Source organism: Schistocerca americana, chromosome 4, assembly GCF_021461395.2.
Source record: "Schistocerca americana isolate TAMUIC-IGC-003095 chromosome 4, iqSchAmer2.1, whole genome shotgun sequence".
Classification (NCBI taxonomy): Eukaryota; Metazoa; Arthropoda; class Insecta; order Orthoptera; family Acrididae; genus Schistocerca; species Schistocerca americana.
Window position 1 is genome coordinate 592,211,084 of NC_060122.1, and position 27,708 is coordinate 592,238,791.

The 27,708-nt window shown below is 40.0% G+C and overlaps 1 protein-coding gene across 1 annotated transcript in view; it reads left to right on the forward strand.

Moving 5' to 3' along the window:
- The window catches only part of LOC124613636 (protein enabled homolog), a 29,262-nt gene extending 12,941 nt beyond the window's left edge, over window positions 1-16,321 (forward strand). Inside the window, exon 2 of the mRNA XM_047142351.1 lies at window positions 10,838-16,321. Within this exon, the coding sequence (XP_046998307.1) occupies window positions 10,838-12,409 (1,572 nt within the window). The 3' untranslated portion in view covers window positions 12,410-16,321. The remainder of the gene's footprint in view (window positions 1-10,837) is intronic.
- The last annotated feature ends 11,387 nt before the right edge of the window (window positions 16,322-27,708 follow it).

The window sequence follows — 27,708 nt, forward strand, 5'->3', positions numbered from 1 at the left end:
TAGTTCTAAGTCTAGGGGACTGATCATCTCAGATGTTAAGTCCCATAGTGCTCCGAGCCATTTGAGCTACATTTACGAGCTCCACCGACCAAATTTCGTAGACTGTTCGGGGCTATTTTCAGAGTATTTTGGTATAAGGAACCCATAATCTGTGGTGATTCGTTACAGATTAATAATGTAACTGTGTTGTTCGGTTTCTTATATAGTTACCTTTATTTTTGCGATAATACGTGTACAACAATGAGTAAACTCTCATTCACGAGGTCATTTTCGGCCAATTCTAAATCAGTAAAATTACGCATACTGCTGTGTTTCACTGTTAACGTTCGATTAACACTGCCGGGGAAACAAACCCGAGAAAGAACCGACCAGCACGGAACGCCAACTTGAGGGCGAGCACTGAACTGAACATACTGTTATCAACAACAAAACACACACACACACACACACACACACACACACACACACACTAGTAATCTGCAATAACCTTAGAAAATGTGTCGGAGTTCGGATTCACACTGCAGAGAAGATTTTCACGAACACTTGTTTTCCCTTTAAGTGATCATTAGTGCCGCAACAATCAAGAAATCGGTGCAGGTTAGTCGTGACAAAACTTTCATGACCACACTGTTTCCACGATTTTCCCACGCAAGATTTTTGCTATTGAGAATTACGATCTGTTGATTCCTTCACCTGAATTCTGGTGCATCCGAAGTCACCCAAAATAATGTTTCATGTTACCCTAGTTCCTTGTTCTATAAAACTTTATTACCAACACTCCGTAAGTAGAATACAGTTGTTCATCCCTGAAAAAAATTGTGGCCCTTCCGCACACAACGAATACTTGTTCGTATAATTTGCGCTAGAAAACATTCGCACCATGCACAAGTATTACTACTAAGGGTTTAGTGTGTTTAGTGACACTCCATGCGTGAATTGAAGCTAGCTGGAAAACAAAGCTTCCTCTTGTCTGTTGTACTGTGCAAAAATAGAGATCAGATAAAAGCCTTTGCAATCAGTCTTAAGAAAACTAAAAACTGTATTTTGCTTAAGCAGGTGCGAATTCCATTAACCAATCAGCCGTAAACTGCAGACTGCACTGAATTCGCTACAGTAATACATTAGGCCTAGTTAAACAGACCTAATACAAGGAAACCTATTACGGTACTTCCATTTATGACACCAAAAACTACGGAAATGTGTGTAGCTTCAAAACCGCTTGTAAAACATGTTTGACCTTCGTATTTCTTTTAAAAAATGGCGTAGTCCCTGCCAATGTCGAACCTACCATTAACAACATAGTTTTATTTCAGATGAAACTAGTATTACTTTAGATATGTTTCGGATGAAACTAATATTACTCCAAAATATTGTTTAATCCATAACTTTACAGAAATTTGTTGATTCATCTACTTACCCGTCAGAAGGTTGTCAGTTTCAGCAAACAGAACGGTTACGAAATAATGTACATTTCTGTGGAATGGCATCTTTGCGACTGATGACTCGTACAACACCGGTACTGTCAAAGAGCATTTATATTCTACACTTCTTCAAAGTAATCAGTCGTGTTAATAGTAACAGTGAAATAAAAATACGGTAGTAATAGGCACATAAAAAATTTACGAACCTGAGATGGGTCGTAGTAGCAAGGTTATTAATTATCTGAAAGCATGATATTTTTACCAGATTAATGGCGAGAGCGCGTTACGTACCGTGTCTCAAGATTGTATCACAATAATTCACAAAGTTAGTTTCTAGCAGTCAATGCCACCTATTCAGTTGCCTTCCATCAACTTTTAAATTCTTCTCTCTCTCTCTCTCTCTCTCTCTCTCTCTCTCTCTCTCTCTGCGATGATCAGTTCCACAAAAGTAATTTAATTTAATACTTCGCTTAGGAACTTGATAATATAACAGAACAAGCAGCGCCGCGTAGCGTCCGTCTTTCAAAGCTTGAACTCAAACGTTCGCATGTGGTGGGGAGTTCTGAGGACAACTAGGATAGGGAAGTCTGTCACACTAAAGCTACACCTTAGTTACCTAGGCAACCTATGGCGCTGTGACTGTTGTGGCACTTCGGAACCGAAAGAACAATTATTCCAAATGAAGAGATTATTCGGTATTTGAAATCAGTAAATTGATGTTAGTGTTGGCTGTTCGGGTAGTCAAATACATATTGATATTTTATACATTTGATATTTTGCGCTGTAAAACCGGTATTGTAAACAAGTACATAGAATTTTTAAGGAATTTGTGGTTCACTACAAACGCCCTCGTGTTTGCATTTGGGAGAACAGAACTAAAAAGAAAAGGTTCCGAAAGAATCGTTACTTGTAGTTGTTGTTTGATCAGAAATTATCATGCGAAAGTAGTAGCTCAGCCTTCTTTTGTTTTTTCAGTAACACGATTTCATCTGAAGCTGTTGAATTTTTTGTCTTTACGTTATTGATAGTCTGTAGAAAGATGGATTTTACGTCCGTCCCACTAAATTTCTTTAATTTTACGTTACGCCAACAAACACGTCATTAAGTAATAACGTTCTCGACAGCATTTATTTACATTGTAATCCATGACATAACTATTCTATCGAGGTAGCCGAAGTTTTCAGGTCGTCGTATGTATGCGGAGTAAGAGGATCAAAACTAAACGCTCATAAAAAATATATTGAGGTTAGCTGTAAAGCAGTCTCTCTCAGATGAGCGGATGAACAACTTTCTTTTTTTAGTCAGTATTCAGTTATCTCGTCAGAGGCCCCACTGTTTTGATACAATAGACAGCTTCCTTCTCACAATCAGGGAGGTGCCTAGTAAAATAATCATTTCATAAATTTAAACACGTTTTTCTTGCTTCAATTAATAATATTTAATTTCCAGAAGATTTCTGTAATGTGCTAGGCGAAACGCTTCTGGAAACTGAATTTTGTTAATTGCAGCAAGAAAGGGCCTTTTAATTTATGAAACGAATAGTTGTACACTTGCTGCCGAACCTGCCCACTCCAACAAATTTTTAGTTGTGAAGTTATCACCACTGTCGCTGGTATTTCTGCGAAGCAAAGAATGTTTAAGAGAGTGTTGTGACTATAGTAACGGTCCGACTATTTTGACGCCAAAATTGCCGAAGATTGGGCCGTCAGTAGCCCAGGCGCGAAGCACGGCGCATGCGCAGATAACTAATTCTGGGCGGAGGTGACAAAAGATCACTCGATCGGGAGATTCGCAGCGCGCAGTGTCCATCTGGCGACACGTGTTCTAGGGAACAGAACCGGCGCAGCAATGAAGAGTATGCGTGTTAAAGAGGACTGGAAAACGATAGTGTCAGTAGGAGAGTGAAGCAGTTTTAGCGCAGCCGCTGGGCAGCGAGCGGGTGGCCAGGCCCGAGCCGAGCGTGGGTATCAGCACGGAACGCGCGCGGCTGCGGCGCTGCCAAGTCTACGTGCGCCGTCAGTTGGTGTGGGCGCAGCCGCACTGGCTGCCTCGCAGCAACAATGCTCCACAAGGGCTCAGCCACAGGGCGACAATAAAGGTCTCTAGCAGCCGCAGAGTGAGCACTCTAGAGGCGCAGCGAGCGCACAGACTTCGGCGCCTCACAGAGGCAACGCCGTGCCCGGGGAACAGGTTCGTAGAGAGGTGAGCAGAGACCGACGCGACCTCTAGCCGCGGCGCAGATGCACGTAGGCCGAGCCTCCATCCCTCGCCGGGTCCCCCACGAACCTCACTCCGAGAGGGGACCGGCCCCACACAAATAGGAAAGAGCGCAGGCATCGCGGCTGCGCGGAGGGGTGGATGGCAGAGGGAGAGAGCAGGGTGCGAGGCGGAGTGAAGGGGACGAAATTAGAGGGTTGCGAGCGCCGCTCCGCGCCAGGCCGGAACACGCTGGCTGGGACCGCCCTGCCTATGGGCCCCAGCTCCATTCTGCCTCACACGATTTTCAGTAAGGGGCTGTTTGATAGAACAGAAGACTATTTCTAACAATATTTCGTCGAAAACTGAGTAGATCATGGCTCAGTGAAAATAAGGTTGATTTTTATAGTTAGTAAAAGAGCAACCAGAAACTTTTAATAATGGTAGTTACTAAGAACAAACAGCGCCGTGAGTGGTTTTGGTTTCAAATTGCCAGGTTCAGCATCAGACGGCTGTTTCCGTTAAAATACGTAAGAGATTATGATCTACACACAGTCGAAACCAGGATTTTGTCCTTGGTGTGGGGAATGGGAATGAGGATGGGGGCTGAGCTCATAGACATTTCGATTCACCGTGCTGCCTCCAAATTACCTAGAGTAAACAAAGGTGCTTTCTTAATCTCTTATAGTACAGCTACTATAGAGAGGAGATTTTCGAGACTGTTAACCCTACCAATACCAACGCATTTTCCATAATGTGAAATACCAGGGGGAGGGGTACTTCGCGCATACCGCAAAAAACCGTAAAACAAGCCAGTTTCGTTAAATGTGTTTAACTTAAGTATGAGAGATGAGTAAAAATCACATTCACAAAAGACATAAATTTTTGGGTTAAATTTTACTAAAAAATTTGAAATAGTTTCGAAATCTGATGTATGAAATCTTTAACAACATTTTTTTAAATTTAAAATAAACATTAGCAGACTAGATTGCAATATTGAAAGATGGGTACGAAGAATCTCCCCCCCCCCCCCCCCCCCCACCCTCCCTCCTTCGTATTGCGAGGTTTAAGTTTGAAAGGCGTGCTGCAAAGAATTCATTATTGTTGTTCTTATTTTGAGATCAAGAAGAAACATGTGCAGTTCTGAGGAGAGTTGCAGCCCGATCGCTCCCCACTTCCATAGGATTCGCCTCCGTCTACATATGATGTTGGCCGGTTTCGTTGTGAAAGTTTGTCGGAATGGTAGCGCCCTAGAGCAAAGAAGTAAGAGAAAGCTAATTTACTGTAACTAGACCTGAATTTAAACAACTTCCTAAGATAAATAAGTTAGTTTTTTTTGTTCAATCGAAAATCCTATGAAGCGAGAAGGACAAAAACTGACTGACACAGGCAAAGAGGTCATTGTTGCCCTAGAGAAGTCTATTGGCATCAAATGTAGCCCTCAATTCTAGGACGAAATTTTGTGGCAGTACATTTGAGGAGGGCATTGTGTGAAGGTGAGTCGTGGACAGTGGGAAAACCGGAACAGAAGAGAGTTGAAGCATTTCAGAAGGGGTGCTACAGAAGATATGTGAAAATTACGTGAACTGACAAGACAGGGAACGAGAAGGTTATCTGCAGAGCAGGCGCAGAACGGAACATACGGAAAACAGAGACAACGAGAAGGGACAGGATGATAGAACATGTGCTATGACATCAGAGAGGTGTAGAGGGTAAAGACTGTAGGGGAACACAGCAATTGGAATGCATCCAACAAATAGTTGAGGATGTTGGGTGCAAGTGTAACTCTGAGACGAAGAGGTTAGTGCAAGAGGAGAATTTGTGGCGCGCTGTATCAGTCAGAAGACTTGGGCTAGCTGCTGATTCCATTTATTGTAGGAATTAACTAGTCGTGCTTTTAACATAGGCTTTCAACACGTGAACGATATGTACGTTGTTGCAATGGGATGAGCTTCCGGAGCTGTACCGTGACTACAGGTGCGATCTTCCCGCTAAACGCTCTGTCGTTAACGGTTGTACAAGACACAGAGCAGTCCTTTGCGGGAATTCTGGCTTTGCTGCTGCTGCTGCTGCTGCTGCTGCTGCTGCTCGCGGGCTACTGCGCGCAAAGGTCCCAGGAGCTCGCAAGTAGGACAGGCACCAGGAGAAACTACCTGGCTAGTGCCGGGCCGGGAAATCCCCGACCGCGCCGCGGGAACACATGCAGTCGGCACTCGCTCGCTAGAACAAAACTGCGCTGCTGCTCGTCGAGTTGCTAGCTGGTGCCCTGCTCAACTCGGAGAATACCACTGTCAGCACGGGACAGGTTTTTGTTTCTGTTTCGTCGTCATTCAATAAACAGCTGCGTGCCTTGCAGCAGAACGGATTCATTTCTGTATCGTCTTCGGAAAACGAAATCACTATTCCTACGTAATATCAAATGTATAAATAAAATGAAAAGTTATTTTTTAAAAGTGCTTCTACCCGCGATTCTGTAACATTATTCGTAGCTATAGAATTAAAAAAACGTTTTGTTCCTGTGCGCAATAGTTAATTTCACTTGCTTGTCTGGGGTTAGATAATTCTTGAGCAGTAACGCACCAACTAGAATGAAGTGTATCGCTTAACGCACTGTTCCGATCATAAACGAAATGTCTGTCGAAAAGTTTTACTATATTGGCTGCGTAAATTTTTAGCTACCGTAAAGTGGAGAAGGGTAATACGTCTTTATTCGGCAACTTGATTATATCACGCAACGTGGAGTAAGGAACTGTGACGAGTAAACGACAAATGCTAAGAGGAAGCGCTACTCCATTAGATATTTCCTTCTTTCCAAAATAATAATAATAATAATAATGCGTGGGACACATTAGCGTCTGCCATAAAAATTCTGTATCGGTTAATAAAAATGTTGATCTAACTCTAAGAAATAAAACTACTTCTGTAGCTTATTCTTTACGACCACGAGTTAGGCCGTATAGGAAACATTTTGAAATCAATAAATTGGATTTTCATTGGCTGTAAAATATGTATTTGAATAACACTTGACGAAGATAGACAGTAACGTAACATTCAGCATATATTGCCCGACATTTCATTGAAAACTTCTTCTCTCCAGTCTTCTTATAAAACCGAAAACTTACATATCCGTTACAGTAAATGCAGACGCTAATCTTCGTGACCGAAAGAAATGAATAAGGTAACGAAAACCGACTTGGTGGCCTCGAGTTCTATTCGAAATTAATTCGTTGGGACCTGAGATTTAAAGTACAGATGAAAATGAACTTTCATTATAGAGTGGTGCTATGCTGATGGTGATTGTGATCCGGTTTCGAAGATTGTCTGTTCATACAGTGATGATCGCAACGGGGTCGTCCCCCTCTCCCCATCTCTGAAGCAAAAGAGAAAGTATTGAGTAGTCAGATGTTTTAGTTATTAAAAATATCCCATACCATCGAGTCTATACTAATGCAAAAAAAACGTAATGTGATATCGTGGCGTAATAGTAAATAATATTTAAAAATTTTGGGAATATTTGTAGGCAAGCTACTCTTTTTCCAAAGCCAGTTTGCGCATTTCGGCACCAGCTGTAAATATCACCTTCACAAAGTTCCTGCCTTCAACGATGACAAAATGTAATACGTAGCTTTTGAATCAGAGATTGAAATGGCTGTGCCCTGTAAAGTCGTGAGTTTTGGCGCCGGAAATGCAAGCCCACTCTCTGAGCCTCCGTTCCCCGACAGAGTTCGTGGTACAGAAGAGATAGAGAGAGAGATGAGTGGTGTGGAGTAGTGAGGAAGGGCGGACATGCCTCGCGACAATAATGCAGTGGGCATTGTTGGTTGCGCAAGGCGCGTGCTGGCGCTGCGGCTGCGGCGTATGGTTGAAGGCCGGCCCGTGGAGCGCGCGCGCGCCGGGCCTTGCCTCCAAGGCTAGCGGCCGCGCCACCGGCGAGCTCAGCCGCTTCACGCTTTCCGCCCATTCTTCTGGCCATCTTTCCTTCTAGGGACATCGTCCACGCACCCTTACTTTCCTGTTACGAATCGAGGGCAAACGAAACATTTCCTTACTATCACCAGTACTGGCGAAACGAAATACTGACCTATCATAGTACCTATAACTGTCAACTGGTCTATTGCTCTGTTTCATATATCACTCTACAGTTCAAAAGATTGTACCCAATTTCCTCTACCAGAGGAAACTTGCACGAATTTGTTTGACAGGGATTGACTCAGCATCATCAGCATAGCCTAGTGTCAGTTGGTTACAATGGAATATTCACGGAGGTCTAGTATGGGCTACAATTACATTATGGCAGCGAAACTTGTAATCCGTTAATGAGGAACCTATCTACGCTGGAAAAAAGTTCCAATTTTGGCCACCAGGTGAAAATCTGGCGCTGTATAGCATTTCTTCGATGTTATCGGCACTCATATTGAATCAATTGTGTAAGTGGCAGTTAATAATAAAATCAACATTATCCCTTTCTCACTCGTTTGACCTTTACTGCCCACGTCCCCTTCCTAATCCATTATAAATGGAAACATTTCTATACGCCTTTCTCGCATTCACACCGTCAGATTTTCGCCTGGTGGCGAAGAAGGGAACTAATTTTCTTCAATCGTAAATAGCTCCCGTATTAAAACGTTAGAATATTTATCAAGTTTCGCTGCAATACGGAAATTACATTCCACACTGGGACCAGGGAGTAGCTGCCCTGTAATTATAACCACCCAGTAGTATACAGATAACTTACGCGCTGTACCATCTGTGTGCCTCCGTAATCATATTTTGATGACTTACTTGAACTGGTGCTGACGCGAGGGCTATGAGGACAGAAGACTTCGAATCCAAACTCTCAGAACCTATAGTCACTGCTTTTAAACTGACCGTTATATCGAATGCTGCTATTTTGTAACGCAGAATAAGTTTAATGTCGTTATACTTGTAGCAGATAAGTCGATTTACAGTATAATATTAAAATTTTCATTTACATTATTTAATTTATTAACTCTACGCCGTCATGTTGTTCGTTCTTTCATGTCGTGGAGCTTCAGAGATTTCACAGAACACTATTGTAGGAAGCGCTGATCTTAGAGCATTGGGAATTTTGTTTACTATGTGAATAAAAGAGAAATAAATATCAGATTTGACGACGAGTCGCACCTGTCAAATTAGCCACATTATTGATAGTTAAGGAGGGTATTCAACTGTTAACATTTAGTAGCTTTCAAGCCTGTTTGTGCACGTAAAACATACAGGACGTGCTGTGGTTGTCCATCACAGCTGTGTTCCCGTAAGAGAAGGCTCGTGGGTTCGAATCTGCATAAAAAGAAATATCGCACTCCGTTCTGGCGATGTGGTTGTAATCGCTGTAATATAGATGAGTGCAGAGTAGGCGCCGGCCGGTGTGGCCAAGCAGTTCTAGGCTCTTCAGTCTGGACCCGTGAGACCGCTACGGTCGCAGGTTCGAATACTGCCCGTGGCATGGATGTGTGTGATGTCCTTAGGTTAGTTAGGTTTAAGTAGTTCTAAGTTCTAGGGGACTGATGACCTCAGATGTTAAGTTCCATAGTGCTCAGAGTCATTTGATTCCGTTTAATAACTCGACGAATGAACAGGCTCACATAGAGCGCGCGTCTCTTGGCTTGTAAAACTGACGAGTTACGATGTACCGGATTCAAAACATTTGACGACGCACTAACAAATCTGAAGCGGCGGTTATTCAATTTGTGACAAGAGACTCAGAAATACAACAAAGCAGCTCGGCATAGAAGTATACTAAGTATATCTCGCAGAGGTGGTAGTGTCACTACAAAGTATCCCAGTATTCAGAGATATGATAGGAACGATGATTCGAAGAAAAAAGGTGTACTAAACATGGGCTCTGAAATGCATGCATTAAGAGGTATGGGCATTAGATCTTCCTTTCCGTGAAACACAACTTCTCTTACAGTGAACAAGTGCTCATAGCTCTGAAGATACGCGTTTTAGAACCCATGATTACTAGACTTTCGTGCTTCGAATGATCGTCCCTGTCATATACCTGAATATTTACCACTCTTCCCGAGACACACTGTATAAGCATTATTGTGTTTGACTGTCGCATCAGAGTTGATTCCTACTAAGGACGCACATGGTTCCGTTAGTTCAAATGGTTCCGTTAGTTTAAATGGTTCAAATGGCTCTGAGCACTACGGGACTTAGCGCCTGAGGTCGTCAGTCCCCTAGAACTTAGAACTACTTAAACCTAAGTAACCTAAGGACATCACACACATCTATGCCCGAGGCAGGATTCGAACATGCGACCGTAGCGGTAGCGCGTTTCCAGACTGTAGCGCCTAGAACCGCTCGGCCACTCCGGCCCGCTCCGTTAGTTAACAAACGGCAACAACCATGGTAGTGAAGAGATGTAGTAATAATAGTTGTATAACGATAACCAGTTGTTCCTGGTGTGTTAAAATACAAAATACTGTGTTTGTTCTATAAGTCCGACTGGTATTTTCGTTTTGGGGTAGTCGCGCGGTGTGAGGCCCATTGCCACGGTTCGCGCGGCTCCCCCTGTCGGAGGTTCGAGTCCTCCCTGGGGCATGGGTGTGTGGGTTGTCCTTAGCGTAAGTTAGTTTTAAGTCGTGTGTAAGACTGGGGATCGATGATACCAGCAGTTTGGTTCCATAGGAATTTACCACCACAATCTGTTTCGGTTTTTCGGGATTTTATTTCCGGTACGTAATTCGGGACCAAAGCTCCATCGTCAGGCTTTCCAGACTCACTGGACGTCTGACGAAATTGACGCACTCGCTTCACGGGTGATCCATACTGAAATTCTAAATTCTTTGGTTTTCATTGCAAATGCATCGTTAACAATCTGAAGTACAGGAAAACCTGAAAAACTGAAATACAGAGAGGGGACTAGTTGCAATTTATAAAATAAATTTCTCTCACTGTGTGTGAACCATGAGAAACCATTACGAATTCGTTAAAATTTGTGAGTTTCTGTCGAGGAAACAATGGATTCGAGCGTCGCAAGAACTTATCTTTCTTGCACCCTTTATCAGTTCTTATATCGCCCGTTGCCTATACGTAGATTAGCCGCAGAAAGATAAACTCGCCCACATTGGCCGGCGCCGCGAGGCTGCGTGTACAGTTATCATGGAGCAGTCGTAAGCGCGGCTCCGGCCTGTCGTCGTCCCTGTCGCTGTCGCTCGCGCCTGACGGTCGCCGTCTGTGTTTTGTTGCAGAGCCCTGCCATGATGGGGCTGCAAGCGACGGCGAGCAAACGCAAGCTGGAGTACGACAGCAAGTGCCAGCCGGCCAAGCTGGTGCGGCTGGACGAGGGCGCGCACGACGCGGCGGCCGCCGACCTGGACGACTGGCGCCTCGCGTCCGCGCTGGGCGGCGCGCTCGCCAGCCCCGTGCCGCACCAGCACGACGACGACGAGGACGACGACGACGAGGAGGACGACGACGAGGACGACGACAAGGCCGAGAAGTACCTGCCGCCCGCGGCGCGCGCCTACCACTGCCTGCGCTACGCCGAGGGCGACGGCGTCTGCTACCCGCACGCCGTGCCCGTGTCCGTGGCCGAGCTCAAGGCGGCGCCCTCGCCGCCGCCGCCGCCGCCCGCCGGCTACTACCCGGAGGAGGCGTCCGGCTACGGCGCGGGGGCGGGAGGCGGTGCGCCGCCCCCGTACGGCCCCCAGGCGCGCCTGGCCGTGCGCTACCAGCCGTCCCCGGCCGCCCCCCGGCCCGTGCACCAGTACTGGGGCAGCAGCGAGTACTATTCGCAGAACTCGCAGCAGACGATACGCTGCGACGAGAACGGCAAGTCGTACCTGGATCTGGGCAGCTCCAGTGCCAGGTATAGCGCCGCCCCGACTGTCCCCGCGAGGTGTCCTCCGCCGCCACTGCCGCAGCCGCCGCCGCCGCCACCGCCGCCGGCGTCGGCCGCGCCGCCCCCCGCCGCCCCCGGGAAGGACGTGGAGTGCTGTGACGGCAGGACCGGTTGGTGCGGCCGGGGGCCGGACGCGGCCTGCTACCGACAGAGGCGGCTCGCGGTGCTCAACATCTCCATGTGCAAGCTGGGCAGGTACAGGCAGTTCCCCGACCCCAGCCTGCGGAGGTCGGTGCTCATCTGCAACACGCTGCGCTACATCGAGCGCGAGATGGAGCAGGAGGGCTGCTTCTTCGGCGGCGGCGTGACGCACGTTCCGGCCGCCGCGCCCCCGCCTCCGGCTCCGACACCGCAGCCGCCCGCCGAGCCGGAGCCCAGCTACCAGCCGCACTTTGCCGACGTGTCCGCCCCCTCGCCCGCGGCCGCCCCCGCTTACGCGGCGCCACAGTACCGCGTCCCTGCGCACGGCGCCGACCTCATCCCGCCGTACGAGCACACCCTGAGGGACTTCTCCGCCAGCGGGCGCGCCACGCCGTTCCCCGCGGCCTGCGCCGACAACTACGACGCCGACTCTGGCGTCGGCGACGAGGAGTCGGCCCGGGGCATCAACTGGGGGTCCGTGCTGAGCCTCTCCAGCCAGTCCGACCTCGACCCACTCAATAACAATGAACTCTACTCTCCCTCCCCCCCTCACTCGTCGTCGTCGTCGTTCGGATTTACCAACGGGGACTCGAACAGTTCGCTCAGTTTGCTGGGAGACGTGGACTTGGGACACGAGTTCGACGATTTCCTTCCCAGTTGGAAACTGACGCCTCTCAGTGCCGACGACATTCTCAAGTCCGTCCCTCCGTCGGAGTTCTCGGCACGACAGGGCGAGGGCGAACTGGACAGCATTATGCACGTCCTTGTCGGCACGTAATGGGACGCGACGAGTGCGCCACTTTCGGTATCATCGAATGGGAGTGAGATTACTGGTCAGTCGATTGATCTTCAAATGTGCTCAGGTTGTGAAGGGCTGTTCAATTTGATACTTATATTCTTATATTTCAATTTGGCAGCCCGTGGTCCTTTAAATTTACTTAAAAAGAACGTTTAGTCTGAACTAATATATTTTCGTTCTCCGTTCGACACCTTTTTATCACTTACACAGTACTTTTTGTACATTTTGCAATTCGACAGCAGAAAATGGATGTAGGTCTACGGTGACTGTTGCGTAAAAAGGTTTTTATAGAATGTTTATTTTGAAGGTTCTCTAGTACAGAGCTTTTACCAATGTTTGGGCATAGTCTTAATACCTTTGTTTTCTTTTGCAGAGAGAGAGAGGGAGGGAGAATGAGAATGAGTGAGAGAGAGAGAGAGAGAGAGAGAGAGAGAGAGAGAGAGAGAGAGAGAGAGAGAGAGAGAGAGGTGTCTGAAGCTTGTCTGAATTAATATCTCAGGTCTCTGTAAAAAGTCATGTGGGTAACATCCACATTTTTGTCAAGAGGTGCTCTTACATAGGTTGTATGCTTCATTTATCTATATGCCTCTGTCCCTTTTTCGTAAAGCTTGTCCTCTTTCATGTTTTTGTTCCCTTGTTCAGAGTAATACGTATGTTAAACTTTGCATTAAAAAATATATTTTTGAAGAACTTATTGTGCACTAAAGATATAGTTCTTGTTGGTTTTGTGAAGATGTCAGTATAATGAAATGGTTCTATAGATGACTAGATTATATACAAAGTGATGATTTGCACTTAAGTATATAAACAAATCCAGGAGAAGTTAGTGATGGAAAAGCCCTTGTTACCTGTAATGTTGGTGACGTGTCTAGTTGTATATAAAAGTGGACTATTATGTACTGTTTAGATAGTACGACTGGAAACCGTACTGCATTGTCCTTTCAGACTCTTCTTTAAAATTACAATATTAAGCTTTTAAGATTTCTTTAACTACAGAAAGGAATCACTCTATTGCAGTTTAAGAAGCTTTTTTTTGCAGATCATTCAAATTAACTTTTTTAAATAATCATTGCTGATTCAGCAATTAAGAAACTGTTCAATGGTGCAAACAGTACTAAGTGATATTTTATTTTGAAGAGATGTTACAGTGCTAATGAATGTGTGGAAGATTTGCTCTAAACAGTATAAAATAATCCTACTTATAATCCTACTGGAGAGTAGGCTTAGTGTACAGTAGATTTCTTTTATGTAAAAAGAAGTCCCTTCACATTATGAGTTGACAGTCATTTGGAAGTGATTTCCAGGCATTGCCCAATTTTCTGTGTACTCTGCTGTAAATATATCTACATAATGAGTGTAAATAGTTGCAAAGTATATACATAAATATAAAAAATGCCATAAATATATTGTCTATATAAATATATTTTGAAATGTTCCAGAAGGAATATTTGCACTAAAATAATTTTTATTATGAAAATCTAGTCCTTTAAAAAAACGTCACAATTTTGACGTTTAAAGCTGGAGTCAGAAAATTGGGCTGTCCCAGATATTGGCTGTCACAGCTGTCTGCAGCTGTCATGTTGATGGTTGAGTATTATTGTGAGGAGTACTGTCACAATTCCACAAATAGAAAATATTGTGTGTATTGCAGGATACCATTATGTATGTTTTCACAAAGTGGTTGAAACTTCACTGTATGCTGTATCATTTTTCCAGTGAAATAATCTTTAGTTATCATTCATTGAGATTATTTCATTTTTTAAACTCTTAATTTTGAATGTATGTTGATATTTCTGCTCAAAGCTAATTTATAAACTCAGTTGAGTGCCTTGAGTAATGGCAAACAAAATTATAGTTAACTCAGTAGATTGTTTGCTGTGAAGTGCTCTTTAAGGTTATATGATGGACATTTATTTCTATTGCCAAAGTACTTGGTTGTGATGGAGAAATGATATGACAAGTGAAGCATATAAATGGTGCCCTCAGAAGAAATTTTTTAAATGATTGTGCTGTGATATTGTCGTGTACAACTCTGTTAAATCTAAAATATTGGCTGCTAATGTTAGGTAGGTATTCATGATTATATATATATCTATATATATATGTAGATAAAATGTGATGAATTTGCAATAAATTAATATAAAATATTAAGCATGTTGTTAAATTCCTTATTTAAAAGAAAAACAAATAAATAAATAAATAATTATACCAATTCACCATTCTGTTTTGTTGTTCAGCCGTGAAATTTCACCCACTTGCACCTTGTTGCAATAGGGGGAAATAATATCTTGAAATTGCGTAAATGACATCTCAGTTCTCTATTTCATGAACACGCATTGTACAATAGTTCCCTTATACATTGACCAAGATAGTTATAAAAAGACAAAATATTATTTTACTGTAAGAATTTAACTGTATCCATATATTTTTACATCAATTTGGCATCTTGGATGTTTGTGAAATGAAATTCTATTCAGGGACCTGCATTTCTTTTATTGAATGTGTTTGTAAAAATTAATTTAATGTGCGGGCATTTGAAGATGATATTTGAAATGCCTTCTGACACTTTTTTTTTTTTTTTCTGGGAAGAAAGAAATACGGTACAGAATGTATGACCAAACTGAACATTGCATCTCCTTCAGTAATTATTTGTTTAAATATCATGACCAGGTAAAATTATGGAACAATAACGTACAATCACTAGTACTAAACTACAAAAATTGTTATTTTCATGTCCAATTTGTACTGAAAGTTCATTAAAAAAACACATTAAACATGATTGACTGAATTTTTATATTTTCCCACAACTTGACTGAATTGAGATGAAGGCATTGTCAAACAAAAAAATATACAGAAATTAAGGTTTAATACTCTATAATATAAAATACATAACAAGGCATTAAAATGCATCTCCCCATGCTAGAAAACAGTGATGTCTCAAAGAATGTGTATAAAATTGTCAAGTTTGGAGTATTTGTCGTCAGCATCAGTCACATCACACACACAATTTTGTTTTCACATAATGTACCTTTAAGTGTCACAATTTTATGGTCATCCTGTTTTTGGAATAAATTCATTTAGTAAAATAGAAGAATTTTTCAGTTTCACAATGTCACAATATTTGGCAGTGACTGAAGTGACACAATGAAGTCATCTTTGGTGCTTAGTATGTAAATGAGTTAACACCGTACATCCATAATACCAACAGTTCGTTTGCAAAGGCCTGTGGTGCTTCAGATTATACTATTGTACGAAATTCGTCCTTCATGCTGATATAATTTGTCATATACATTTCAAAAAGTGTTACACAGATTGGTTTATGATAAACATGTCTGAAAGCTTAACGGCCAACGAAAATAGCTCTCCTTTATAAATAAGTTTCATATGGTCTTTACATAAATTAATAATATAGTTTGATTTTATATTATTGTATTACTGGTTTTTCTTGATGTCATGTGCTAGGCAGTTAACTTGTGCCAATATTTGTTGCACAGGAATTTTATATTGGAAGTCATGATGTACCTTATGTATGATATTTTTTAAATGAAGATATTTTTGTACAACCAGGCAAACTTTACATAATACTGACAAAACTACAGTGCACCCCAAATATTAGGCCTCACTACTTAATAACTAAATGAAAATTTCAAGCACAGGATGAGAAAATGGCATTAATGTACAAAGAAATTTGTATATTTTTTAAGCAAGCCAAAGATATTTTATGGATTAGGGAATATGGCAACTAACATAAAGAGATATTGTGCTTTATAAAAATAGTTTATCAAACTAGGTAGATGTATTTATTTCAGATGCTATAAATAGGTACACAATCGTCCTTGTACAGAAGAAGGAAAGAAAGCAATGAGCAATAAACAGTGGTTTGCAAAACAACTAAAACTTACACAGAATTTATTTTGTGATTGGTGTGTCAGTGTGTGTCCCAATCCTTACCCATTGATAAAAACTTGTAACCATTTTCAGGTGTTCAAAACAAGCCAATCATACATTCAGTGCATAAGTTCACTCTCTATGGTAAATACTTTAGCTACTTGTAACGCATTGCATGCCTCCTTCATGAATACACTTGTACAACAAATAACTTTCAGGATTTTTGTATTTGTACTATGAAATGAAATGAAGGGATTTATAAAACACACAGCATCTAATAGCAACAAAATTCTCAGTAACAGATACGATTTGTCAGCAAAACTGTAATTGTAACCATCAGACGTAAAATCACCTTAATATTTTGGACACCCATTTTCATTGGAAAATAAGCTTCATTTATGATCTAGGCTTTGAAGAGAGCTGGTGAATATCTTGTTTCTTCAATATTTTTCATCAGAATTGAAATGTTAGGCAAAGAGGTGATGGCATACAGTTTTTTTGCAGAAAATAAACAATGCTGTGTTAATTTCATGTCACCATGATATTCTATGGAGCGATGGTGCAGAACAGTCAGCAACAATACATCTCTTGACCCTGGAGCTTAGCAGGTGGAGGAGCTACGTGTGTGAATGTTCTTGAACTGCCATCCTAACTTGAAAAGACACACATAATATAAACACTCATGTAAGGAAGATATTGGACCAATGCCTACAAGTTTAAGCAGGCCATCTCAGTTGTTCCATTCAGTTCCTGGTAAACAACACAATTATGCTGAATTATTCGAGTGGCTAATTCAGAAGTATTTGTCTAGATGTTTTATGGTATCCCTACTGTATTTTGTTTTTGTGATTGAGCACAGACAGCAGAAAATATTACATTCAGAATAACTCATTCAGTCCTTTTAGAGCCATGTCTTACACTGCACTGCAGGTTAAACTAGAACAAACTCACATAACAGTTATTTTTAGAATGAATATGCAGTTTCATTAAGAACTTATAACATTTCACTGCTTTGGTTCTGCTTGACTGTATGCCAGTTTTAAGAATAAAGTACAGTACACACACACACACACACACACACACACACATATTTTCTCACTCAGGTCTATAGCCCACCACATACCACATAAAGAACAGTTGAAAGAAGCATAATTCACTGTTACCAAAGAAATAAATCAGGGCTGTACCACAGAATTCCTTCTACAGTATCAACATCATAACTAATACTTGCCACGTTTCTGAAAAGATCTGAGAAATGAATCAAGTGGAATATTGATAATTTAATAAATTTAAGGTGAATAAACTGAATTTCAAGCAGATTTCTCAAGCAGTCAAATGCTTTGCTAAATAAAACTTCAACCTATAATTTGTTGAAATGAACAATATTAAGATGGCAGTAACTCCCACTGTGCTCTGAACACATTAACTGCCATGCCAGTGAACACATCAGCAGATGACACTTAACACCAAGTGTATGCCAGTGGCCACATGCTCTATTCTGTTTAGTGTAGTATATCATTGGATGGTATGTAAGGTTACAAAAGACAGAGTTCAAAATGTCAAAGAAGATCTGATTTCTCATCACTAGCATCAGCTTGATTAAGCAATACAAATTAATGCACAATACAATATTATATACTGTAGTCATCATCGAAACATTTAATAGAGCAGAAACTGGAAGAATACTCAAGAAAGAAACAGTATCAAGTAAACGGACATTGGAGAATAGCTTCAAATGATCAGGAAAATATAAACTTCATTCTTTGGATATCTGATCCCGAACACCAGAAAAAGTGTGTGCAAGACAGTAGTAGAAAAACTATAGAATAGCAAGAGCAACATTAAATTAGTTACAGAAATTAAGGAAGACAAGAGAGGACTTCAAATTACATTAGATGACATAAAAAATGAAACAAACAAAACCAAAATACACCAAAACACACACACGTAACACAACAAACAAAAATTCATAACATGACCACAGGAAGGGTGACCTCAAACAAATAGGAAAAAAACTGGAAGAATGAATAACTATTTGGAAAATAGAAGATTAAAAGCCCTTTCTATAAAAATGAATTATTATAATCCTGTATTGTTAATTTGTACCACTGAATAACAGCTGCTTGTATAAACCTTTGTATACTTAACAAATGTGGCCCAGTCAAGGCAACAATAATAACAATAACAATCATAATAATAATAATAATAATAATAATAACAATAACAATGGTACAGTATTAAACATGGTGGAACATGGGGCTGCCAGTGGGCACATGATGTCAGGAGTGTGTGCCAGCAGAATCATGACAGTAAACATGTTAAGCAATATTGAAGCTCCAGGAAGTGTACCATGGACAGGGCAAAATACAAACATGTAGGGGAAAAAATTATCATTTATTGAAGTTATTTTTTATCTGTTACTTTTCAGCATTTGTATAACACATGGCTCTTATCTAAAGGAGCAAACTTCAGTTAACATGAAATTGAAATTGTAGGGGATAAAAATGTGTGTGTTATTCATGGAATGATACAGTAAGAGCTAAATGTCAAATCTCTGGTGAACTACTCAAGAGCTGTCAAAATAATTGACAAATTTAAACTTCTAAAATGACATAGTTTCTACCTGCCTCTGAGAAATGTCTCATCGATGTTGGGTAATTAGTCACACAGCAGTTTATGTGTTGGACAGAAATGGGGTGTGGAAACAAACATAACTCTGCATGTATCCTAAACGATACAGAAAACAACAGCACTGTTCACAACAAAGAGTCAAAGGTAAAAGCACAGCAGCCAGTGTCTTCTTAGACAACACAGAGTATGCAAAGGAACTTGCCCCTCTCCTTGCAGCAGAGTACCGTAGGTCTCTAGAAGAGCATAGTGTTCCAAAAGATTGGAAAAGGGCACAGGTCATCCCCGTTTTCAAAAAGGGACGTCGAACAGATGTGCAGAACTATAGACCTATATCTCTAACGTCAATCAGTTGTAGAATTTTGGAACATGTATTATGCTCGAGTATAATGACTTTTCTGGATACTAGAAATCTACTCTGTAGGAATCAGCATGAGTTTCGAAACAGATGATTGTGTGAAATCCAGCTCGCGCTATTCGTCCATGAGACTCGGAGGGCCATTGACATGGGTTCCCAGGTAGATGCCGTGTTTCTTGACTTCGGCAAGGTATTTGATACAGTTCCCCACAGTCGTTTAATGAACAAAGTAAGAGCATATGGACTATCAGACCAATTGTGTGTTTGGATTGAAGAGTTCCTAGATAACAGAATGCAGCTTGTCATTCTCTATGGAGAGAAGTCTTCCTAAGTAAGAGTGATTTCAGATGTGCAGCAGGGGAATATTGTAGGACCATTACTATTCACTATATATATATATATGACCTTGTGGATAACATCGGAAGTTCACTGAGGCTTTTTGCAGATGATGCTGTAGTATACCAAGAGGTTGTAACAATGGAAAATTGTACTGAAATGCAGGAGGATCTGCAACGAATTGACGCATGGTGCAGAGAATGGCAATTGAATCTCAATCTAGACAAGTGCTATGTGCTGTGAATACATAGAAAGAAAGATCCTTTATCATTTAGCTACAATATAGCACGTCAGTAGCTGGAAGCAGTTAATTCCAAAAATTATGTGGGAGTAAGATTTAGGAGAGATTTAAAATGGAATGACCATATAAAATTAATCAACGATAAAGCAGATGCCAGACTGAGATTCATTGGAAGAATCCTAAGTAAATGTAATCTGAAAACAAAGGGAGTAGGTTACAGTACACTTGTTCGCCCACTGCTTGAATACTGCTCACCGGTGTGGGATACGGTTGATAGAAGAGATAGAGAAGATCCAACGGAGAGCAGCGCGCTTCGTTACATGATCATTTAGTAATCACAAAAGCGTTACAGAGATGATAGATGAACTCCAGTGGAAGACTCTGCAAGAGAGACACTCGGTACAGGCTTTTGTTGAAGTTTCGAGAACATACCTTCACCGAGGAGTCAAGTAGTATATTGCTCCCTCCTATGTATATCTCATGAAGAGACCATGAGGATAAAATCAGAGAAATTAGAGCCCACACAGAGGCACACCGACAATCTTTCTTTCCACGAACAATACAAGACTGAAATAGAAAGGAGAACCAAGGTACCCTCCACCACACACCGTCAGGTGGTTTGCAGAGTATGGATGTAGATGTAGATGCAGATCATTTAAATGTAAATGGTTCACCTGACCATGATGATCAAATGTTGAGAATAAAACATATTGAATAGTTGGTTTCAGATCAGGAAGAAAAAATAGTGTTTAAGAGAAACTGATGATGACTGGTACTGATGTGAAGAGAATAGTTATAATAGGAACATGGGGAAAAGATTTAGAAGTCAGACGGGGTTGATGGAAATTTAACTTTTCTTTAAATATATTCCTTCAGCACAAGTTTGTGATAGCTGTAACTTGTAAATGTGGCCAAAGATGGCATAATCTGCTTAGGAAATGTGTAGTTGATGGGACACGAGAAAAATTGATCCTTAAAACAAACAAAGATAAAATTTAACAGAACTGAAGAGAAGGTATGTATAACAACACAGATTAAAGTATCTCATGGTAGGAAAAGAGACCCTGTATCTAATTCAGACGACAAGCTGCCATCTAGAGTTAATTTTATTACAAAAAAGACTGTAAAACTCTTCAGTTCATGATAAAAAATAAAACAAATTTACCCTGTACACAAAAATTCTTCAATAGTAAGTTAAATACAGCCAGCAGTATCATTAAACAACAAAATCCATGCAGCATGTGCAATTAAGTTTCCATGTAACAAGTAATTAGATTTCTGTGGTATACACATGATACTCCACTGACACACGTTACTCTCAGATATTTTACCTATGAGATTACAAAACCATTATACCACTAAAAAGCAATAATTATTCTTTTTATAATTATTTACAATGATTTACAATATTGTGCTGAGCCAGGACCTCCCTTGAGCTATGATTGTAATCAATCAGTTATACAAAGGATATTTTCTACTGGATGTAAGTTTCAGAAGTGGCATCCATCTACAAAAAATGGAGGTGAGAAAATTATTTGTAGTTACAGATCCATATCAATCATTCTTTTTTTTTTTTTTTTTTTTTTTTTTTTTTTTTTTTTTTTTTTTTTTTTTCCTATCACGCCTCAAAATAATAATATACACATCTGTAATCCATATCTGGGAAAAATGTTAAATCAAGGTAACTGTATATTTTTTTTCTGGAAATTCCCTGAAAGATGTAACAGAGGTATCCAGCAATGGATCAAGCAGGGAGGGAAGCTATCCAAAAATCCTGTACTTCAGTCTTCAAAAATAAGTTTAAAGATAACAATTCAGTTACATAAATTCATAGTAGTGGAACCAATAACAGGTTATGTGAATGATTGTTGGGATATCACAGAAAGAAATAATAAGAGACTAAGAGCTTCAGAAAAGTACCACTTGAGAAGATCATGTAAAGTTTTCCAACTTGACTATGCAATAAATGAGAAAATAAGATAAAGGACGCATACCCATTGCAGTATTACATATAGAATAGAAGAATGACAGCTAGGATGCTTAGGGCATATCAAGTGACTGGAAGAAGACAGATGATCCAAGAGAGCACTTTTATGGTAGCAACCTCCTGGAAGGAGAAGAAGAGGAAAACCAGAAAAGGTTGGCTAAGGGGTGTCTAAGGATCAATGTAGAGAAGAGGAATAGAAGAGGACTAGGAAGAATGGCGAGATCAAAGCATTTGGAAACAGAGATGTGGGATGTGGTGACAGCTGAAGGACTCCCATGACAAGAAGAAAGGAATTCCCTGAATATTAGAGCCACTGAATACTAAAAGAAGATGAATCCTCATAGCCCAGAAGCATCCCAGTAAGCATTGTATGAAAAACTTTGAAGCAATCACTGTGAAACTGACTGAATTGATTAGAGTCCTTTGCAGCAGAAGATTGACCCAAGGGTACTACTGGTAGAAATGAGGTAGAAGGTCATGTGCCTTAGCCAATAATGCAGAAGCTGGGATGGAGAACATTGCTCCTACACAACCTCTCAGCACTTTGTATTCACATGTGTTAATTCCATAAAGACAACAGGTAATAGCAGACCACTAGTGCTTTCTTAAATGGTACCTTTTATTTATGACTAAAGGATTTTGGGCAAGAGCAAGACAGATAATTCGTCTTCCAAAATTTCTCCACAGCGTCTCAAACTATTAAAAAGATCTTAACAGCCCTTCTGCTAGTGAGCAGTAATGGAAACGAAATTCCCAAATTAATACAGAACCATCTGGATAGTGACTATAAGATACCTAGCATTTCTGAACCAAGAGCATAGTTCGGAGATGCTATCTGCAGTTTAGGTGCTGTGGGAAAAGATCTTCATAAAAAGATCATGTAGTAATTATTTAAAGTGATGGGACCCTTTTGGATCAAGAGCCAAATTAAGCAAATGCTTAATTCGCATTCATTTGAAGATTGTGCTATTGTTGAGCAATGTGAAGAAGCCTGTATAGTGTGTTCTGCCAAATATGTAAATGCAGAGATTCAGGAAATGCTCAACAGAGGGGAGTATTCATTCATGGTTGTGACTAATGTATTCTCCCTCACATGGGCATGCTACACACTGAATGGTCTACAGTTGAGTGTTACTTGAAGAACTAATTTCCAGAAGCATTTAGTATAACAGTTTAACCAGAGCACAGTGTGTATGTGGTTTTTAATATTTCTTTAGGACTTTTTTAATGTAACATGTTTTCTGAAAGATAGAGCTGCCAATAATAATAGACACAGTTGCAGTAAGTAGTGGAGCAACAAGTGGTAGCTCGGAGAGCATAAAGGGTTGCTGTAACAATAAATTTGTACTTTCCATGCATGTAAGAAGCCTGTTGCATAATAAGGATAAGCTTCTCTTGTGTCTACTGGAAACTGCAGATTCTAAAGGTGGTTCTACAAATGTGTTATACATAACAGGACAATATTTGGAAGTCATAGAAATTGAACAGGTGCAACTAGGTGGGTACAATTTAGAAACACATTACTGTAGGTATAATACAAGAAAAGGGAAATGGGGAGCGGCTATATATGGTAAAATCAGAATAAAGTCCCAGGTTATAGACCTGAATTAATACTATACTGAACAGCTTTTGAATGATGTACTTCAGTAATGATCTTAAAAACATACAAGATAGCAAGCAGTCCTATCAGTGTACAGGCCCCCAACTGCAAATCATTTTAACCTTGGAAATATTGGAAAATAATTTAATGTGACTTCAATATTATTTCATCTTGGGTATAGTGCTGATATAGAACATTTAGAATTAATTGCTCATGTGAAGCTTTCATTTCATCCCCACTATAACACTGCTGACACAAATAGAAAAATGTAGTGCAATGACAATAATTTATTTCTAAATACAATTGTCTTCCATAAAGTAGACATGAAGTTCAGTATTAATAATTTATTGGCCCATGATTGTTAAATGGCAGCAATAAAGCATTGTATGTGCCATGGCCTTATCTTATGAAGCAATCCAGCTAAGGTCAAAGAAGTACTGAATTGTGTAATGAAGATATAGTGTAAAGTTGATAACCAAACATCTTGCAGAAATTTCATCAATCGGTATGCATGTGGCAGTGTGCTTACCTAATATGTTACAAAATGCCACACATAAAAACAGGATTATCTGGTGCTCCTACCTTGCATTCTGTTGGTGATGGAAAGGTTCTATTGGTGATACAAAGATTGGGTCAAGTGTTTTCGATAGAACTTGGGCTAGGGACCATTTGTATACCCAGTAGAAGTTTATCGTAGTGTCACTATCATAGAGTAGAGGGTCTAATATAACTGTTACAAACTACCACTTGCTTAGGCAAATGGAGCAAATCAGTTGTCTCTTTTTACATTTGATGTGGTCTGTAATGAGTTTGATGGGAGTTATTAAGGCACTATTACTTCAATGTCAAGTCCTTGGAAAACCCCTCAAAAAGGTTTTTTTTACTGTATTTTTGCTGTTAAATCTCTGAAATTTCTTTGATATATCCCTAAGATTCTGAGCTCAAACAAACTTGAAAATTTTATTGATATCTTTATTTGGTTTCAAGATACAGAGGTTTGGAGTTACCCTACTTCATACATGTAAAAATCCGGTATGAGGCAAAATCTAAATAATAAATAACCATGGAAAATGGCTCACTAAGCATTTATGTAGAAGAGCCATCTCCCTGCTTTAAAAAATCTTTGTCTGTCATCAAAAAACCCTCCAAAAAGTGTTTTTTTGGGTATCAAAAACCCAGCTGCGGATTCTTAGACAGCTACATATAGCAAATGGCTGTAATTCTTATGATGTATGCCTAAGAACCCAATCTCAAATAAACTTGAGAATTTTCTTCATTTCTTTATCTTTCTCCAAGATTCAGAGGTTCAAAGTTACTGTGCTTGTACATGTAAAATACACCAGTGAAATCCGATGTAAGGCAAAAACATAGTTTGACATTGCACCAAGAAAAATGCTGTCATCTGGGAAGCAAATGCAAGTTATTTGCGCATAAAACCAGTCTCAGGTGTAAAATTAGTTTTGGATTATTGCACTTTTACAGAAATAAATTATCTATTTTACTGACCAATACATTTCTTTTGTATGAGTTACATGCCCTGCTGCAGCAGGGAAAAGAAGTGAACCTGGGGAAAAATGTTCCTATTGGAGTACAAAAAATGTGATTATGTTCCATTTTTATTTAAAAGACTCTGACTGAAAAGTGAGGTACCAGATGCTCCATTCTACTTTCCTCATCAACTTTAGAAATTCTGGCATGTGAACGTATTCACAATTTTTTATGCGGAGTGAGCAGAAGACAGTGGCAGAGGCAAAGAGATGGAAAGGTAATAAATGGTAGAAGATAGTAGACAATGGTTGTCTTACAGGAAGGGTGAAGGAGACAATGGCAGTGTGAGAGAAAGAGAGGGATGCAGTGGCAATGGAACTTAGTGGGCAGTGACAGAACAGTGCTAGGGAAAGAGAGAAGGAGGGGTGCCAGGAGGGGAGGAATAAAGAGAAAGAGAAAGTGGAAGTGGGTGAGAGCCAGTGATATTTGGAGACAACAGTACATGACAGTGACAATGAAGAAGAGAGAGATAGCGACAATGAGAAAAGACAGCAGCAGCAGAAAGGAAGGAATGAGATATTAGCAATAAGAGAGAGTAAGAGGGAGACAGTTGCAGTGAGAGGAGATTGAGGTAGAATGACAGAATGAAGGGGATGCAGGAGACAGTGACAGAAATGAGTGAGAGACACTAAGAGATGATGATGTTGAGTAGGGCTAAATAAGTAAATGAGAAAGGAAAACTGGGATTGGATGGGTATGAGTGACATAGAGCAATGGACCAGTGGGTGTGAGCGAGTTACAGTTAGGGGAGCTTATGGGAGTTTGAGGTGAGTTGCATGTTAGAAAAGTGAGAATATGTTTGTAAGCCAAAATTTTTGTGAAAATTTTTAAAGGTGCTGAGGTAGAAAGAATCAGGCAGCTGGTAATCCATTTTTCAGCCAGAGCCTTTTTTTAAACGAAAGAACATATTCACTTTTTTTGCTCCAATAGGAGCATTTTTTCACTGGTGATGTAAATATTCTTACTCTTCTAATGGTATTTGTAGTTAATCACAAATTTAAATTTAGGATTACCTCTGTAATTCGCAACCACAATACAAGAAGTAGAAATGAGTTCTGTGTAGACTATGTGTCCTATGTGGGTTTCAGAATACAGTTTTGTATTCTCATACAAAAGTCTGTAATAGATTGCTATATTTTATCAGAATATTTGGATTCAAGGGTATTTATTCTGAATAACTCTAACAGTTGGATTAAACAGATCTTAACTTTTTCCAGTATGTAGACAGCTATAGTGGTCTGTTTAAAGTTGTATGAATGCTTTGTTTGAAGTACTGGATAAAAACAGCAGCCGATTAGTGAAAGAGGAAGAGTAGTGGCTTTATTTGAAGTATCAGTTTTCATCATAATATTCATATACATCTATAAATTAATTTAGAAGTGTTACCCACATTCATAAGTGCACATAGATTGATTCAAGTCATAAGTTGTTGTTAGTAATTTGCTGTGTCTATCTGCTAGTATGTAACTTGGCTCACTTCACATCATTGATGGTTTCCTTCAAGATGAAAATGACAGAACACAGATGGGAATGAATGACAAATGAATTGAGCTTTATTTTATTGCTAATAAATCATTTCTGGTAACTGAATTAATTTATATGTTAAGCAGTATGTCTTATTATGAAGTTGTACATTAGTTTCATGATTTCACTGTCGAGTAGAAAGCAAAATACGCTCTAAATAAGAATACATATTAACTTAGCAACCTCAGTCATATTCATCAGATAACACAAATTACACTTTATGATTTTATTATTGGCTACATTAAATTTAATTGGGAGGGGAGTTATAGTGTTTGTCATTGATATTTTATGGCAAAGGATACATAATAAATTCATGAAAAAAACCCAAAGCATTATTTTGTCATTAAGGTATACAGTTACATATGAGATGTTTACTAACACAAATTAACAAAACAATTTATTGTTTATATATTTTGTGTAAGGAGCAACGTTTTAAACAGTCACTGAACTGAGTGGTGTAGGAAACTATTCCCAGTATAAGAGGCGTGAACATAGAAATAGGGATCCCTGGTATTTCTTCTTTATACACTCCTGTATACAATGTCAGTGAGATGAGACTGAATGTAGGTTGAGATGTAATGGCTTCTAAAAATAGGAGTGAAATGATCAACTTGCTGCAAATAAACCTTGTCAAAATTATACAGCTGAGATGAGTGGTGTGAAACAGATTCTTAACTTCTTCTTATTTGATGTCCAGGTGTTCTTCAGAATAATAGTATTGGAAGAATTAATATCAATGTGCAGTGTGACTTCAAATAACAGGTACACCTTTATACGTATGTAAGATAGTTCATTACTCAGAATGACATAGGTGGTCCATCACAAATAACTGCCCAACTCATCCTTATAATTGCTTTCAAACAATTACATCATTGTTAATTTTAATGTTTTTAGTAACATAACTGTAAAGTATTTCATCAAATCAGTTTGACATACATACAGAAACAGTACCGTAAAGTGGGGCTACTTTACTCTAATATTTAGACACTTTGTAACAATGCTTAAAAATACCTAAGTTAGAGTTACCATATAAATCTGATAATTACCAAGCAGTTAACTAAAGCACACAGGAATAACGTCTGAGTAAAGAGGTCTTTGGATTTTCATTTTATAATGAGTTACACAATCTTTAAAAGTGGGACAAAGTTTCCCACAAGGGTGGGTTATT